This window comes from Cervus canadensis, chromosome 25 (genome assembly GCF_019320065.1).
Source record: "Cervus canadensis isolate Bull #8, Minnesota chromosome 25, ASM1932006v1, whole genome shotgun sequence".
NCBI classification, from domain to species: Eukaryota; Metazoa; Chordata; class Mammalia; order Artiodactyla; family Cervidae; genus Cervus; species Cervus canadensis.
In genome coordinates, this window is record NC_057410.1 from 8,878,993 (window position 1) to 8,897,555 (window position 18,563).

General features: G+C 35.8%; 1 protein-coding gene across 1 annotated transcript in view; it reads left to right on the plus strand.

Moving 5' to 3' along the window:
- LEMD3 (LEM domain containing 3) overlaps positions 1–18,563 on the plus strand; it is a 69,658-nt gene that overhangs the window by 40,520 nt on the left and 10,575 nt on the right. The window contains exons 5-8 of the mRNA XM_043446328.1: positions 16,701–16,780; positions 16,867–17,012; positions 18,122–18,223; positions 18,338–18,440. Coding sequence (XP_043302263.1) covers positions 16,701–16,780; positions 16,867–17,012; positions 18,122–18,223; positions 18,338–18,440 — 431 coding nt within the window. The remainder of the gene's footprint in view (positions 1–16,700; positions 16,781–16,866; positions 17,013–18,121; positions 18,224–18,337; positions 18,441–18,563) is intronic.

Genomic DNA, 18,563 nt, shown 5'->3' on the forward strand with positions numbered 1-18,563 from the left:
ATTTACTGTATGATGCATTTGATTACTTTTACTGTTAAAACTTTGGGCCTGCTGTTTGGTGTAATGTGACCAGATAGAGAAAGCAGAATTACTCAACTGTTTTGTTTTAAAGCACTCTCTTATGAGAGAATACACAGTAGTTTGGAAAGGGTACAAACACCATTGGTGAGAAAGAAATTGAGGTAGGTAAGTAGTACATAAGAAAGCAAGTAAACATCTAACCATTGTCATTTATTTCAGTCCTTCTGCCCTGTAATAATTTCATTTCATGGTTCTAAGAGAACTTGCAGATGCATTTTTCTATATGACTGTGAATAATGTTTAGGAAATCTTAAATGAAAGGAAAGGTACTAGAAGATTAAGATGGAGAAGTATCACTCTGATTCCTAAAGAGGGGAGAGTGGAGTTTGAAGATCATACTAGGGAGCTCGATGTTAGTCCGGTTCCATAAAGATGTGAGTACTTGCAGATGGAAATACTAATCCCTAAAAGTTGGCATCCATTCATTGAGAACAAGTCATGTCATACAAACTTCGTTGTAATTGTGGTAAAAAACACATAATATGAAATCTACCGTAAAGTGCACGGTATTGTTCACTATGTATACATCATTGTGCAGCAGGCCTCTCAGACTTTCTCGGCTTGCATTACTGAATCTCTGTGCCCCTGCACAGCAACTCCCCTTCTCCTTCTCCCAGTCCCTAGCCACCACATCCCACTTTCTGATTCTGTGAGCTTGACTGTGGTAGATACCTCATATAAATGGAATCATGCAGTATTTGTCTTTCTGTAACTGGCTAATGTCGCTTAACACAGTGCCCTCAAGGTTCATTCATGGTGTAATAGATGGCAGGATTTCCTTTTTTTTTCTTTTAAGTTGAATAATATTCTACTGTATATACGCCACATTTTCGGTATCCATTGATATGTTGGTGGGCATTTAGCTGTTTCTACTTCTTGACTATTGTGAATAATACCGCAGTGAACATAGGAGTGCAAATATCTCTTAGATCTTGTTTTCAGTTCTTTCGATAAATACCCAAAAGTGAGATTGCTGGAACATATAATAGTTCTATTTTTAATTTTTTTATTAACTTCCATACTGATTTTCTTAGTGGCTGCACCATTTTACATTCCCACCAACTGTTTACAATGTGCGTGCTCAGACACTCTGTCATGTCCGACTCTTTACAACCCCGTGGACTGTAGCCTGCCAGTCTCCTCTGTCCATGGGATTCTCTCGGCAAGAGTACTGGAGTGGGGTGCCGTGTCCTCCTCCAGGGGATCTTCCCGACCCAGGGACTGAACCTGCATCTCTTACATCTTCTGCACTGACAGGTGGATTCTTTGCCACTAGCGCCATCTGGGAAGCCCACAGTTGACAAGGATTCCCTTTTCTCCATATCCTTGAATACTTTTGTTTTCTTTTGGTTTTGGTTTGTTTTTTTAATAACGGCCATCCTAACAGGTGTAAAGTGATATCTCATAGTGGTTTTGATTTGCATTTGATCTGATGAGTGATATCAAGCATCTTTTCATATACCTGTTGAAGTTCCTTATTTATTTATGGATATTAACCCTTATCAGATGGTTTGTAAATGTTTTCTCCCATTCCACAAATTGCCTTTACACCCTGTTGATTATTTCCGTTGCTGGGCAGAAGCGTTTTAGTTTGATGTAGTCCCACTTGTCTCTCTTTGCTTTGGTTACCTGTGCTTTTGGTGTCATATCCAGAAAATCATTGCCAAATCATAATTTAAAAATCATTACTAAGACCAGTGTCATGAAGTATTTCCCTACATTTTCTTCTAAAAGTTTTATAGTTTCATGTCTTATGTTTAAGTCTTCAATCCATATTGAGTTGATTTTTGTGTAGTGTGTGATAAAGCTTCAGTTTCATTCGTTTACATGTGGAAATCCAGTTTTCGCAGTACTGTTTTTTTAAAGAAACTATCTTTTTCCTATTGTGTGTTCTTGGCACACTTGTTGAAATCAGTTGGCCATCAATGTGAGTGTGTCTCTGTTTTATTCCATTGGTCTATATGTCTGTTTTGATGCCAGCACCATACTGTTTGATTACTGCAACTTTATGATGTGCTCTGAAATCAGAAATATGGGGCCTCCACTTTTGTTCTTCTTACTTAATATTATTTTGGCTATTTGGGATTCTTTGTAGGTCCATATAAATTATAGTATCTTTCTATTTCTGGAAAAAAAAGACAACTGCTACTGAGATTTTGATGGGAATTGCATTGAATCTGTAGATTGCTTTGGGTAGTTGGACATTTTAGCAATATTAAGTCTTCCAGTTCATGAAGCCAGGATGTCTTTTCATTTATTTGTGTCTTGAGATTTCTTGTAGCAGTGCTTTGTAGCTTTTAGTGTGTAAGTCTGTTACGTTCTAGATAATGTTTATTCCTAAGTATTTTATTCTTTTTGATGCTTTTTGTAGATGAGATTTAAAAATTTTTCTGGTTGTTCATTTTTATGTATAGAAATGCAACATCTTTTTGTATGGTTTTTTTTTTTTTTTTTTTTTGGTCCCACACCTTTGCTGAATTTACTAAAGTTCTAACTTTTTTTTTTGGTGGAGTCTGTAGGGTCTTCTATGTATACAATCATGTTATCTGCAAACAGATAAAATTTTACTTCTTCATTTCAAATTTGTATGCCATTTATTTTCTTTTCTCACCTAATTGCTCTACTGTATTGAATAGAAATGACAACAGTGGACATCTTTGCCTTATTCGTAGTCTCCAAGGAAAAACCTCAGTTTTTCATGATTAAAAATATATTAGAAAAAATGATAATAAAAATATATTAGTCATCAGCTTTTCATATATGGCCTTTATTGTTCTGAGGTAATTTGCTTCTCTTCCTGGTCTATCAGGTGTTTTTAATCATTTAAGGTGTTGAATTTTGTCAAATGCTCTTTCTGTATTTATTGAAATTATCACATGATTTTTCCTTCTGTTAATGTGATGTGTCACATTGATTGGCTTTTGTGTGTTTGACTGTCCTTTCATTCTTGGAATAAATCCCACTTTTGATCCTTTTAATATGCTATTTAATTCACTTTGCTAATATTTTGCTCAAGATTTATGTCTATATTCATCAGGGATATTGGTCTGTATTTCCTTTCTTGAAGCATCTTTGATGTCAGAGTAATGCTGGCCTCATAAAATGAGTGTGAAAGTGTTCCCTGTTAAGTTTTGTGGAGGACTTTGAGAAGGCTAAATGTTAGTTTTTTTTTTTTAAATATTTGGCAAAATTCTCCAGTGAAGCCATTGAATCCCAAATGTTGTTGGGAGGCTTTTGTTTACTGATTCAGTCTCTGTACTAGTTATAGGTCCGTTCAGATTTTTTCTTCATTATTTAGTCTTGATAGGCTATATGTTTCTGGAATTTATCCATTTTTTCTCTGTTATCTAGTTTGTTGACAAATAATTGTCCATAGTAGTCTCTTAAAATCCTTTCTATTTCTCTGACATCAGTCTTAAAAATCTCTTTCACTTCTCTTTTTAAAAAATTAATTTGTTGTTTTTGGCTTTGCTGGTCTTCGTTGCTCTGCGTGCTTTTCTCTAGTTGCAGCGAGCAGGGCCTGCTCTCTAGTTTTGGTGTACATGGCTTCTCGTTGCAGAGTGGGCTTCAGTCGTTGGAGCACAAGGGCACAGTCGTCGTGCACTGGCTTAGCTGCTCTGCAGATATGGGGTCTTCCTGGCTCAGAGATTGAACCCATCCGTGTCTCTTGCATTGGCAGATGAATTCTTTACTACTGAGCCAGCAGTAAGGCCCCTTCCTGTTTCATTTCTGATTTTGTTTGAGTCTTCTTTCTCTTTTTATTAACTAAGGGTTTGTTAATTTCGCTTATCTTTTTAAAAACCACATCTTTGTTTTGTTTTTCCTTCTATTTTGTTTTTGCTCTAATTCCTATTGTTTCCTTCTGCTAACTTTGGGCTTAATTTATTCTTCTTCTAGTTCTCTGAGGTGTAGAGATGGGTTATTTGAGATCTTTCTTTTTTTAATGTAGGCATTTACCATTGTGAAATTCTCTGTTAGAACTGCTTTTGCTGTATCCCATAAGAAGTTATTGGGTTTCTTACATCTGAATGTCCATTTCTTTCCCCAGATTGGAAAGTTTTGGTTATTACTTCTTCAAATAAACTTTGTACTCCTTTCACACTTCTCCTTCTGGGACTTCTATAATGCGTGTATTGGTCCAATTGATGATGTTCCGTAAGTCCCTTAAGCTTTCTTCACTCTTCTTTCTCTTTTCTTCCTCTGACTGGATAATTTTAAATGACTTATCTTTTAGTTCCTTGATTCTTTGTTCTGATGGATTTAAGACTGCTGCTGAACCCATGCTGTGAATTTTTCAATTCAGTTATTGTATTCTTCAGCTCCAGAGTTCCTGTTGGTTCTTTTTAGTATTTTCTCTCTCTTGATATTCTCATTTTACTTATATGTTGTTTTCCTGAGCTCAGTGATGCCAGTTTACTATAAAATTTTTATTGGATAATTCATATACCTCAGTATCTTTAGGGTCAGTTTCTGGAGATTTATTTTGTTGTTTTAGTTGGGCTGTGTTTCCTCGTTTCTTTTTGTGTGCCTTGCTACTTTGTTTTGGGATATTCCATTTGAAAACCACATCTCCCAGTCTTTAAGAACTGCCTTCATGCAGGGGAAGACCTTTACCGGTGAGCTCAGATATGCTGGGTCTCCTCAAATCTTTATTGTGGGCTTGTGGGTGTATATTCCCAACTAGAGAGGTTTTGCAGGTTTCTTCTTTTTTTTAATAGTTCCACTATATATTACAATTATTTTTTCTAGTACATAAATTTTTAGTTGGAGTTTCAGTATCAAACTCTCAAAAGTTAATAATAGAATGAGTAGACAGAAAAGTAGAAGAGTATAGTAGATCTGGAAAGCACTACGAACCAATTCAACATAATTAAGATTTATACAATTTTCACACAACAGTGGGATACAAATTCTATTCAGGTTCCCATAGATTATAAATCAGGAGACACTGGAACATATCCAGAAATGTAAAACAAAGTACAAAATTTCATGGTCTGAAGGTATTGAAAAACAGGATCTGTTCTCTTATCACCATGGAATTATGTTAGAAATCTGTCAAAAGATATTTGAAAATAACCCACGTATTTTCAAGTGCAATGTGACATATACCAAGAGAAATCTTTGACTTAGCCATTGAAAGACTCAATAAAGTTAGAAGACTGAAAAAGCGCAGAGGGCAATTGCAGAGAAGAGAGCATTTAAATGAGAAGTTAATATCAGAATGAGAAATTAATACCAAAGATACTTTAAAAATCCCATGTATTTGGTAATGTCCACTTTTAAATGATGGATGTATCTAAGGAGCCATATCAAGAAAAGAGTTGTGTCCGACTCTTTGCGACCCCCATGGACTATAGCCCGCCAGGCTTCTCTGTTCATGGGATTCTCCAGGCAAGAATCCTGGAGTGGGTTGCCATTTCCTCCTCCAGGGGATCTTCCCAACCCAGGGATCAAACACAGGTCTCCTGCCTTGCAGACAGATTCTTTACCATCTGAGCCACAGGGAAGCCGCACATCAAGGAAAATTAGAAAATATGCATGACAGAATAAAAATGAAAAGAGATTTTATCAGAATTTGTTAAATGCAGCTGAAACTGCTCAGTGCAGCTAAAGACAATGTGGGATCTTGAATGAAGTATGAAAACAAATAATGGGCACTAATATAAGATTGTGTGAAATTTGAACAAAATCTGTACTTCAGTTAATAGTCAAAACGGACAAGAAAAATGTGCAAGTGTGTTTTTATAGGAGCCTGTAATCTCTTGCTCCCTCTGGTGTCTGTCTGGTGTACTGCGGGTCCTCTGGAGCAACAGCAAGCTGTCCATCTCCTTTTTATTTTCAGCAGCCTCCAGGCATATAGACCATGTCAGGTCTCGGTATTTTGAAACAGGTCATACAGAAACCAGTCCTTTGGGTAGCTCTGTGCGAAACTGAAACATTGGACACACGTTCCAGCTCTTTCCCTCCTCAGGGAGAAATGAGGAGTTGGGGTTTTCTAACACTTATTTTGCACTGAACTGCAGGCAGGGGCAGTGGCCAGTGTGTGCTAGTTCATTGCCTTTGTTCTTGGTGGTCCCCAACCTGGTGCCCTTTGACCTATTAGTGCTTAGATTCAAGCACGACAGAACCTTATCCCTCTGGTGGCCCCGCAAAAGTCTGAACATTTAGACAGATACTCCAGTCTTCTTTTTCCCTGCTCAAGGAGAAGCCAGGGGTTGGGAATTTTCTGCCAATCACATTATGCTGTGCCAGGGGCAGGGGCTCCAGTGAGTGAGTGTTACAAATCTTCTACTTTCATGCAGCTGGCTTTGTACTGTTTGGGATGCAAGAACCTCTTAACTGGTTTCTAGGTTTCTTATCATACAAAGGGAATTAATCTGTGTATTGTGGAATTTGTGTCTCTAGCAGGAAAGGAGGATCAGGGGCTTCCTATTCAGCTGTTTTGCTGATGTCACCCCTCTTTTTTGTTTTTAAATTTAGTACATTGTATAGTTCTAAAGCTTTCAGCAAAGTTTTGGTGGCAATCTCCCATAATATGCTTGTCAAAAAAGAGAAATATGGACTTAGTTTTTAACTTAATTCATAACTTACATGTAGATACGCAAAAGATGTTAAGACAGTATAACATGATGAGGAGTAGATGTTGACTCGAATTGTAGCACTGACAGGTAGAAGCTTTGCATCTCGGTAAAGTCCCCTTACTTCTCTGTACCTGTGTTTCAGTGTGAAAGTGGGACCGTTGTCATTAATGACCATCAGAGTTGTTGGGAGGACTTAAGTGAAAGTATAAAGTACCTAGCTCAGTTCCTGATGGTTATGCTAACTTCCAATAAATTTTATTTCTTTTTTTGTGTGTTTCCTAACTAAACCAGTGTCATTCTGGAGAGAGTTTTCTCTAACATGCTGCAGATTTTGTCTGTCAACCTTATTCTCTCCTTCATTTTCAGTTGTGGCCTAGATGACAACATTAATGACAGGTAAACTTGTGGAGAGTGTAGTAGCTAATAGTTGGGATAGCTGAAGGATCAGGATCCAAAAAGGTCTAAATAAGAAGGGCTTATAATTATGAGGCTCTGTCTTAAAGAGTGGAAGAATTGCTAGATGAATTATGCAGGTGAAGGAAAAGATAGGATTGGATTGAGTAGGCTAAAGGGAACACAGAGTCAAATAGCCCAGGAAAAGGGCAGAACATATGGGAATCCAAAGCCAGCAAGTGAAAGTGTTTTTACTTTTAGCAGTAGGAAAAACTGATCCCAACCAATGAATCCCTCTTGGTTTCCCCCTTTTTCCCCCCAGTTAACTCTCTCTTGGCTTGGCTTGTGGCTTCCCTTGTGGCTCAGCTGGTAAAGAATCTGCCTGCAGTGCGGGAGACCTGGGTCCAATCCCTGGGTTGGAAAGATCCCCTGGAGAAGGGACAGGCTACCCACTCCAGTATTCTGGCCTGGAGAATTCCATGGACTGTATAGTCCATGGGGTCGCAAAGAGTCGGACATGGCTGAGCAACTTTCACTTCACTTGACTCTCTGAGAGTGGTAATGGCCCAGTTATCAGATGTGTGCTATCATCAGTCATAAATTCCTGGGATAGGATTAAGTTACTTTTCACAAGAACCCTGAGATTCTTTAAGTCTGCTGAATTGTGTTAGAAGGAAGGACTAAATGGATGGGATAGGGCTTGGGAACAGGATAAGGCTTCATTGGTAGTCAAGCTGGAGCTGGAGGAGTCAGGGGTTGGTATGGAAAGGTGATTAACTGCATCTTTTTCCCCTTCCCAGCCATTTGACTGGATAAGGTAAAAAAGAAGGGACACAGAACCAGAGTTGGGACAAGTTGAAGTCTAAGCCAAGCAGCAGTAGGTACAAAAGATTAGTTCTATTAAAATCTGGCAGCAAAGAAGTTACTAGAAGCACCCCTTCATGAGTTGAGTAGGGAACTGTCTGTATTGAGTTTTGTTTTGTTTTTTATCATGATGATAGTGAATTCCAGTCTTAAAAGATCTTCATATCTTTTCTCTGTAACTGTTTTATGTTTCAGATTAGGTTTTCCTTTTTTAAAAAAGAAATTTAGTAGAACATATAATGTATATTTTTACAAAAGATTTTGGATTAATTTCTTAATTAGTTAAATGAAGTTATTTTATGTAGATAATATCCTTTTTGTTATACATTTTGGGGGGGGTGTATTCTTTTTGGAGTTTCATTTTCAGGTTTTCAGTTGCTGTGAAATCTGATAAAACTTGTTATCATCAAAGATGCAGTTTGGACTGCTACTAAAAGAAAAACCTTAAACAGGAATTTTTCCAAAGAAATAAAGTTTGATGGTATAGATAAAAGCTTAGGTGCTGTTTTTAATAAGGCTTCTTTTTTTTTTTTTTTTTCCAGATATAACATTACCCCATGCTTATGATTTAACTCATATAGAAAATTAAAGGAAAAGTGCATTTCAGATTCACCACCTAAAGTTAGCCACTCATTTTGGTCCATGTTTCTCTAGTCTTACATTTCCCCCCTGAAATTAGTATCAGTATAAATGTTATAAATACTGATATTTTTTTCCCTAAAGTTGTTAGCATTTTCCCATGTCATTGTTCAGGCTTTTAAAGACTGTTCCTTTTTATTACTGAATAATATTTCTTTACGTGTTTTTATTGTCCTGGGTTGTGGGATTTCAGTATTATGAAAGCATGCTAATTTTGCATTATAGTATTTGATTTTGTGATTATTTCCTTAGGAAATAGTCCTAGGAAGGAAATCACTTGCTCAAAGAACTTTTGTTAATACTTTTGAAATATATTGCCAGAGTACTTTCTAATTTGTAATGATAATTTTAGCACAATCTATTTTATTTTACCCAAGTTCTATCGTAAATATGGAAGAATCCCACTACAATTCTGGTATCAAACAATGACGGCCATATGTATATTATAGATTTTCTGCTTATGGAGAGAGAGCTATTGTACCTTTTATGTGCTCGTACCGTGGTTTCATCTGCAACACAATTAAGTTTTTGCATTCAGGAATAAATGAGCTAGAAAATGCGTAGAACTGCTATGCTGTAAGCTAATTTTTCCCCAGCATCTGGTGCATTTTAAGTAAATGTTTGATGGAGTAAAAGGAATGAATTGTTTAGTTGCTAACTCATCTCCAACTCTTTTGTGACCCTATGGATTGTAGCCCACCAGGATTCTCTGTCCATGGAATTTCCCAATCAAGAATGCTGGAGTGGGTTGTCATTTCCTTCCCCAGGGGATCTTCCCGACCCAGGGATTGAACCTAGGTCTCCTGCACTGGCAGGTAGATTCTTTACCACCAAGCCACCAGGGAATCCCAAAATGAGTGAATAAGTCTCAGTAAAAACTTTTTTCACTTTGAGTCTTTACATTCTGTTTTGTTTTTTTTTTTATTATTTCTCTCACTTTCTCCTTCAAAGAAAATTTAAATAAGTGTGACAATTTAAATAACTTTAACATTTTTACTCCTACAGTGTTTTTGGGGGGCTTTTTATTCATCATTTTTGAGGTTGAAATCTAGTTTTGATTTGTGAAAAGTTAAGAGGTCCCTCTGGTGGAACATTTAGGAAATACGTGGCACTATATTTTCCTGAAAAGACATAGATGCAAAGTTAAATAATAGGAGCTTTGTATGATAGCATAGCAATAGAATGATGAAATGAATGGTGGTTCATTTCCTAGGTCACTTTTAAGACCTGTTTAATTTTAAACACAATATGTTTTAAGACTTGTGAAGAATATAATAGGAAAGAAGATTGCAAATATGCCAAATTATGGGTTGAATAAATTTTTATGGGCTAACTTGGAATGTTAATCACTGTTAATAAGATTGTGTCTTTGTGGAAAAATAAGTATCCTAAAAAATGGAATGAATTAATACCTTTCATAATGGTTATAGTATTTCAAGTATAATTTGTCTTGGTACTTTCTGTATGCTACCTTTGATTTCACAGTGATGCAACAAGGTAGGTGGTTTCAGACTCACCTTTATAAAGAAAATAAAGCTCAGAGAGGTTTAATAACTAGGTCATCCAGCTAGTAAGTGATGGAACTGTGAATAGAATCAAAATATCTGCTCTTTTCACTATACTATTCTGCCTCTTAGATGGAAGAGCTGGGTTTATAACCCATGCGCTCTTATTGAGTGGTCAAGAGACTGACCCTGAATAGGGTTGAGAATCTGAAGAAGTGAACAAAGTATATGCATCTCCCTACATGACTTATATTCTCTTAATGTCCTCTTGTGGTTATACATACAGCAATTCAGTAGTGGAGTCATGATCTGATTCCAGGCCTCTTGTATTCTAAAGACCATATTCTTCCATTATTCCTGGAAGTAAAAGATCAACTTTCCACTGAAACATTAAGAACTAAATCATACTCACTATTAATTTCTGTGTGTCATGTTTTACCTAATTTAAAGGTAGCATCTAATGTGTATTGTTTAGCCGCCAAGTCATGTCTGACTCTTGAGACTCCATGGACTGTAGCCCAGTAGGCTCCTTTGTCCATGGTATTTTCCAGGCAAGAATACTGGAGTGGGTTGCCATTTCCTTCTCCAGGTTATCTTTCTGATGCAGAGATCGAACCTGTGGCTCCTGCTGCGTCTCCTTCATTGCAGGCAGATTCTTTACCACTGAGCCACCAGAATATTCACTAAAGCCACATAGCTATTTTTGTCATGCAAATTATCCATTTGTGAACTTTATCCGGTAGATTTTTAAGGTTGGCTTCACTTTTCCCTGCACCACTATCTTTTCCCTTCTGTTTGTTTTGCTGCTTTCTTTAATGAACTGAATCTTTTACGTGAAGCAGTATTATTTTTGTGCTTTGAAACTGTAATCCAAGTTCAAAGCATCTGATATGGGTTTTTAAATTACACATTTCGGCTAGTTATTTTGAAAACAAGGTAAATTTGTAATTGGGAATCAATTACAATGTATTAAAATAGATTTAATTTGTTAAAGATTTGGGAAAACTTCCTTGAAATTCAATTTAGAAAAATTTCTGTGATGCTGTCAGTGGTGTGTTAGCTGAACTGTTGCCTATAAATAAATAGTAACAAGTAATTATGTTAATAATAGACCTACTTTAAAAATTAAAAACTTGATTTCCTCCTGAATTTTGTCATCAGTTACTTGAAAATGGGTGTTTTATGATACAGGAATGCCTTACCTTGAGGATTGGCAAACTGCAGGTCATGAGCCTGGTTTTGTATGGCCTGCTGAGGTTTTACAACATTTTTAAAGGTTGCATTAAAAATATGTAAGTGACAGAGACCAGAAGTGTATATGTTACAAAGCTTAAAATATTTACTGTCTGCCCTTTGCCAAAAAAATTGGCTTACCCTTTGCATTACAGCTTTCCAAGTGGCTCCAAAAAGTGAATAAAACACTTCAAACTTAAAATCAGGTAGATGCTGTATGTGACAGTGTTAGCATGAACTGTTTTTAATTCGCATATGCCAGAAAAAAATTCAACTTTTACTTCTACAAAAATTCCATTTTATGATACTATAGAACTCCATGTACTGTGTCGAATATTTGTGGAAGTAATGGCTTATTTAAGAATTCAGACTGTTAAATCTTAAAGTTTTAAATATCATTTGTTTTTTAAAATGTATATTCATAAAGGAACATTCCATGGTTCTGTTGAATTCCAGGTAGTGGTTGGATATCCAGGGGTATTTACATAGGAAAGGAGAACAGAAAATGGAAAAATAACAACAGATACCTTTTCCTATCCTTCTACTGTTTTATAACTAGAAGTGTTAAGCTCTTCGTTCTTCTACATATTTAACTTATTAGAGTAGCTGTCCTTGCTAATTTGAACTGTTATGTTTGTTTTTAAGGATAATTAATGAGGGCACTCATGCTATTTATAATCTTTATCCTCCATTTTTATATTTAAATTACACAGCAAGTAGACTTAGAAATTCATATATTTTTGCATTACTTGAAATATGTTTATAGTCTAATTTTTCAAGTTCTGTATAATAATGAAAAAATGTCATAAAATACTGCATACTGCATGGAATAGGAACTGAAAAATGTGTATGTAAATACAAGTTAAATACAATGTATGTACTTCATTGATTTTTAAAATATCCACATCTTTCAAGGGTGGTATCTTGTTTGTGTCTTTGAAGGATACAGTCTTTGAAAGGAACTAAATGAGTACAAAATCCTTTTCAAAAACCAATATATTACAAACAGGAATTAACACAAGGTCTTCAGCTCTGTGTCAGTCAAGTTCAGTCAGTCAGTCGTGTCCGACTCTTTGTGACCCCATGGACTGCAGCCCGCCAGGCCTCCCTGTCCATCACCAACTCCTGGAGTTTACTCAAACTCATGTCCATTGAGTTGGTGATGGCATCCAACCATCTCATCCTCTGTCGTCGCCTACTCCTCCTGCCTTCAATCTTTCCCCGCATCAGAATCTTTTCAAATGAGTCGGTTCTTCGCATCATGTGGCCAAAGTATTGGAGTTTCAACGTCATTCCTTCCAAAGAATATTCAGGACTGATTTCCTTTAGGATGGACTGCCTGGATCTCCTTGCAGTCCAAGGGACTCTCAACAGTCTTCTCCAACACCACAATTCAAACGCATCAGTTCTTCTCACCTTTCTTTATAGTCCAACTCTCACATCCATACATGACTACTGGAAAAACCATAGCCTTGACTAGACGGACCTTTGTTGGCAAAGTAATGTCTCTGCTTTTTAATATGGTGTCTAGGTTGGTCATAACTTTTCTTCTAAGGAGCAAGCGTCTTTTAATTTCATGGCTGCAGTCACCATTTTCAATGATTTTGGAGCCCAAAAAAACAAAGTCTGTCACTGTTTCCATTGTTTCCCCATCTATTTGCCATGAAGTGATGAGACCAGATGCCATGATCTTAGTTTTCTGAATGTTGAGTTTTATGCTAACTTTTTCACTCTCCTCGTTCACTTTCGTCAAGTGGCTCTAGTTCTTCACTTTCTGCCGTAAGGGTGGTGTCATTTGCATATCTGAGGTTATTGATATTTCTCCTGGCAATCTTGATTCCAGCTTGTGCTTCATCCAGTCCAGCATTTCTTGTGATGTACTCTGCATATAAGTGACCATAAGCAGGGTGACAGAATACAGCCTTAACATACTCCTTCCCCGATTTGAAACCAATTTGTTGTTCCATGTCCAGTTCTAACTGTTGGTTCCTGACCTGCATACAGGTTTCTCAGGAGGCAGGCAGGTCAGGTGGTCTGGTGTTCCCATCTCTTGAAGAATGTTTCACAGTTTGTTGTGATCCACACAGTCAAAGGCTTTGGCATAGTCAATAAAGCAGAAGTAGATGTTTTTCTGGAACTCTCTTGCTTTTTCGATGATCCAGCGGATGTTGGCAATTTGATCTCTGGTTCCTCTGCCTTTTCTAAATCCAGCTTGAAGATCTGGAAGTTCACAGTTCACATACTGTTGAAGCCTGGCTTGGAGATTTTTGAGCATAACTTTGCTAGCATGTGAGATGAGTGCAATTGTGTGGTCGTTTAAGCATTCTTTGGCATTGCCTTTCTTTGGGATTCGAATGAAAACAGACCTTTTCCAGTCCTGTGGCCACTGCTGAGTTTTCCAGATTTGCTGGCATATTGAGCGCAGCACTTGCACAGCATCATCTTTTAGGATTTGAAATAGCTCAGCTGGAATTCCATCCCCTCCACTGGCTTTGTTCATAGGGATGCTTCCTGAGGCCCCCTTGACTTCGCACTCCAGGATGTCTGGCTGTAGGTGAGGGTCACGCCATCGTGGTTTTCTGGGCCGTGAAGGTCTTTTCTGTACAGCTCTTCTGTGTGTTCTTGCCACCTCTTAGTATCTGCTGCTTCTGTCAGGTCCCTACCATTCCTGTCCTTTATTGAGTCCGTCTTTGCATGAGATGTTCCCTTGGTGTCTCTAATTTCCTTGAAGAGTCTCTAGTCTTTCCCATATTAATATTGTTGTATGGAGTTTTCAAAATCTTGTATTGCTTGTGCTTTATCTAATCCTGATCGATGCAATATAATCAGGAATATGTTCTCTTGATGTTTCTTTATCAAAGCTTTAATCTTCTCTAATTTAGAGTAAGAGAATATGAGTTCTGTTTGATTTTTAGTTATATGCAAAGTGATTTCTTGTGTCTACTTACAATAATTAAAACAGTAATTATTGGGAGGGAGGTTCAAAAGGGAGGGGATATATGTATACCTGTGGCTGATTCATATCGAGGTTGACAGAAAACAACAAAATTCTGTAAAGCAATTATCCTTCAATAAAAATAATAAATTAAAACAAAAGCAGAAATTGCCTGAAATTATCTTGTATAATTGCATAACTTTTTGAAGCAATACTAAACAAAATTTACTTTTTTTTTTATTTTCTAGTTCTTATTTATATGAGTATATATCTTTCATAGTTAAGAATAGTTGAATGTTGAATTTTAGTTTTTAAAGTATATAGCTATTTAGCTCTCATCATGATTATTTCTAATTTAATAATATCCAACAGAAGTGATCTCATATATAAATCATCTTTTAATAATTAAATGCTAACATTGACTACAAATGTTTTTGTATTTATAAATAATGCTGAAATTATCACACTTAAAAAAAAAAAATAGCCTACAGTTATCTTTAGCATCTGAAAATCCTGGCAGTAGTTACACATAAGTAATGATGCCTAGCAAGATTAGTTTTGCTTCATAAAATTCTTTATTATACTTTCAAATTTGATATATTAAAATAACATTAGAGAGTAAACTGATCAAATGAGAACATTGTAATTTCCAATGCTGTTGAAGAATCTGTTGTTAAAATGCAGTAGCTATTACATATAAACATTTTTAAAGAATTTTATAAAGTGACTTCTTGTTTCTACTTTTAGAAATTCATTTTTTTTACACTTCCAAAAGTATATAAAGACATACTTTTGAATAGAATACAAGTTCTATGAGCGTGGAGAATTTTGGCTTTTTGCTTAGAGCTACATTTTCTAGGTCCTAGAACCAATACCTGGCACATAGTGGGCCCTCAATAAATATTTTGAATGAAAGAATTTTTAAGAATGTTTATTACAGTATTACTTGTTATACTCAAATAATTGAAACCATTTCATATTCATTAGTGAAAGGGTGATGGTGTAAAATAACCACACAATAGAATACTATCATGCTGGAAAAAATTGGAGTTGTTCCATGAATACTTATACTGATATACATTGACAACACCAGTTCATTCTGTGAAAAAAGCAAGTAGAAAAAAAGTGTGTATAATACAACACCACTTTCGTTTTTAATATTTTGATTTAAAAAGTACATAATCCACTTATGCATAGCACGTCTTAACCTTTCTGGTTTCAGGATCCTCTTGTAGTCCTAAAATTACTGATGATCCTAAATCGCATTTGTTTGTAGAATATATATGTATGTATTTATTTATTTAGATATATATTTGCCATATTAGAAATTAAAGCAACATTTTAAATTTTACTTATTCATTTAAAATAAGAATAATGAATTTATTACATGTAAGCATAAATAGTGTGTTTTATGAAAAATAGTATTTTCCAAAGTAAAAACATTTAGTGAGAAGTGGCATTGGTTTACATTTTTGCAAATCTCTTAAATGTCCAGCTTAATAAAAGACAACTGAATTCTCATATCTGCTTCAGCGTTCAATCCATTGTGATGCTGTTTTGGTTGAAGTACATCACAAAAATCTGGCCTCACACAGATAGGTAGTCAAAACAGGGAAAAGTATTTTAATTCTCAAGTCAGATACTCTTCTTAGATACAGCATCAAAACTCTACAAGTAATAGTTTCTTAAAGATTAGTGTAGTATAGAATTTAAAACCATGACAGTGAACTTTTCATACCCATACTTTTCATACTAAGGCCTTTTCATCTGTTTTGCAGTTAGAATGGATTTTCTACGTACGCAAGATTTTATAGCTTATGATTGGTCATTTGGAAAATATTGGGTCACTAGTTAATTCGGATCTTCCAAATGTTGACACATTTTAATATGCCATACTCTAAAGTCACGTTTGTGAATATCACAGCACAGTCTCCTTTCAAAAGTTTTTAAGCACTGTGAAATTGTTAAGCCCGTAATGATGGATGCAAGTTATTTAAAATTCTGCTTTTCACTTCATTTGAAAGCTTTAATTTTATCGTGAATAACACAATCAGTTGTTTCTCTGAAACTGATGGGCGTACTTCATTCACTTGTTGAGAAAATGGCTGTGAAACCAAGTCTAAGTAATTTGTCATTTTGTTCATCTACAAATAGTGCTCCATTAAAAAGAAAAGGTGACTAATTCACTCTTACCACGACGATAACTTGAAAAGCAGTTTTTAAAAATTATCTAAATTTATTTTTTAAATAAATGAAAAAGCATGGCAAAATGTTAACAGTGGTTATCTTAGGGTGGTGGGGAAATGGTGACTTTTTTCTTTTATTTCTTTTCATTTTTCTGTATTGAATAATATATTTTTATTATATAGTTTAAAGTGTTATATAAGGTATGTTATTTATAGGACAGCTTACACATAAAATCAAGTGAATGTGAATTATTAAGGTTATTTTCTTTCTTTTTCTTATTAGGATTTAGGTCCTGAATATGAAGATATATTTAACATCTCATTACAGTGGATTTTTGAAAATGGAAAAGATGTTGGAATAAGGTAAAGAATTTGGTTTCTACTTTGTCTATTTTGTAGCCTAAGCAGTAGTTTTGGCTCTAAATGCTCCCTTAATTATTTTTGCATAGGTGTGTTGGTTATGGTCCTGAGGAGGAATTGACAGATATAGTTGATGTTCAGTTTTTACAGTCCACAAGACCACAGATGTCCTTCTGGTGTCGTTTCCGGCGTGCTTTTGTGACTGTCACGCACAGGCTGCTGTTGTTGTGCCTAGGTAAGTTGTGAGAATGAGGAAGATACATTGTAGTCCAGATGTTTGCCTCTGTGTTTCATCCAGTGCCAGGGTTGAGAATATGCTTCTGCAGCAGTTGTCATTGTAAATCACATCCAGAAGTCTTCTCTAAGACGTAGTAGTACTGAGGGTGTTTATAATGGCAGCTGGCTTCCCTGGTGGCTCTGATGGTATGGAATCCGCTTGCAGAGCAGGAGACCCAGGTTCGGTCCCTGGGTTGAAAAATCCCCTAGAAAAGGGAACGGCAACCCACTGCAGTATTCTTGCCTGGGAAATCCCATAGACAGAGGAACCTGCTGGCTACAATCCACTGGGTTGCAAGAAGTCGGACACAGCTGAAGGGACTGACACACGCACAATGTCAGTATCAACCTAAGGGCTTAGGAAACAGTGCTGTGACAAGTGGGAATCAGACTTTGTCATGTGGATGTCACAGAAAAAGCAAATACAGTGCATAGATAGAAATCCACTTTAGGAAATAGAGCAGGAAGATATAAAAATTAGCTTATTTTTAAAATACTGGGTTAGAAATTAACTTTTTAAAAATTATTTTTAATTTTGAAAATACTATTTATCCAAATTAAAATTTTCATTCAGACCTCCTAATTTTATGTGACTATTAGAAATTTCTTCTCTTTTCTACCCAAGTCCTTTAAAAATAATTTAGTTTACTTAAATGTTTACAGTCTCATAAGACTCACTTTTCTAGTAGCTTAATGCTGCAAAGAAAAAGGTTTGTGAAGCATGTTACTTTGTATTAAAAAAAAAAAATGGAATTTAAATGTTCAGTTGTTGACCAAAAGAAGAAATGTTTTTTTCTGGAAAGATTAAATGATACACTGGGAAATGTTTAATATTGAATTTTTATACTTAATTTTATTACATAGCTAAATCAAACTACTGTCTTGAAGACTCATTCCACTGTCCCATTATGGCAGTTAAAATAATCACTGTAGAAACTGTCAAAATGGCTTTTTTCCCTCTACTTTGTTATACCAGATTTAACAACTGACAGTTGTTTCAGGTTGCAACAAATGTTACTGAATGCCACTGACCACAATTTTAAAACACAATATATGTAAATATTACAGGTGTAGTGATGGTTTGTGTCGTTCTGCGTTACATGAAATATCGCTGGACAAAAGAGGAAGAGGAAACACGGCAGATGTATGATATGGTGGTAAAGATTATAGGTACAGTATTGGTAAAAATCTAAAAATAAACTGTTTCTAGAATAGTCGTCATGTGATAAATTACATGGTGTCCAAGAGTTGCTTTCCTTATAAATTTGTTTCATTTACTTTCAGATGTTTTACGAAGTCATAATGAAGCTTGCCAGGAAAACAAAGATTTACAGCCTTACATGCCTATTCCCCATGTGCGAGATTCTTTAATACAACCTCATGACAGGTGTGTTCAAAGCATTTTGAGTTGAAGTAAATCAGAATGTTACCTTCTGTGGTCATGAAAATTGCATTGAGAGTTATGACCCTTCTCAACAATAGCTGTTTTACTATACAGGTGTCTTTTTGT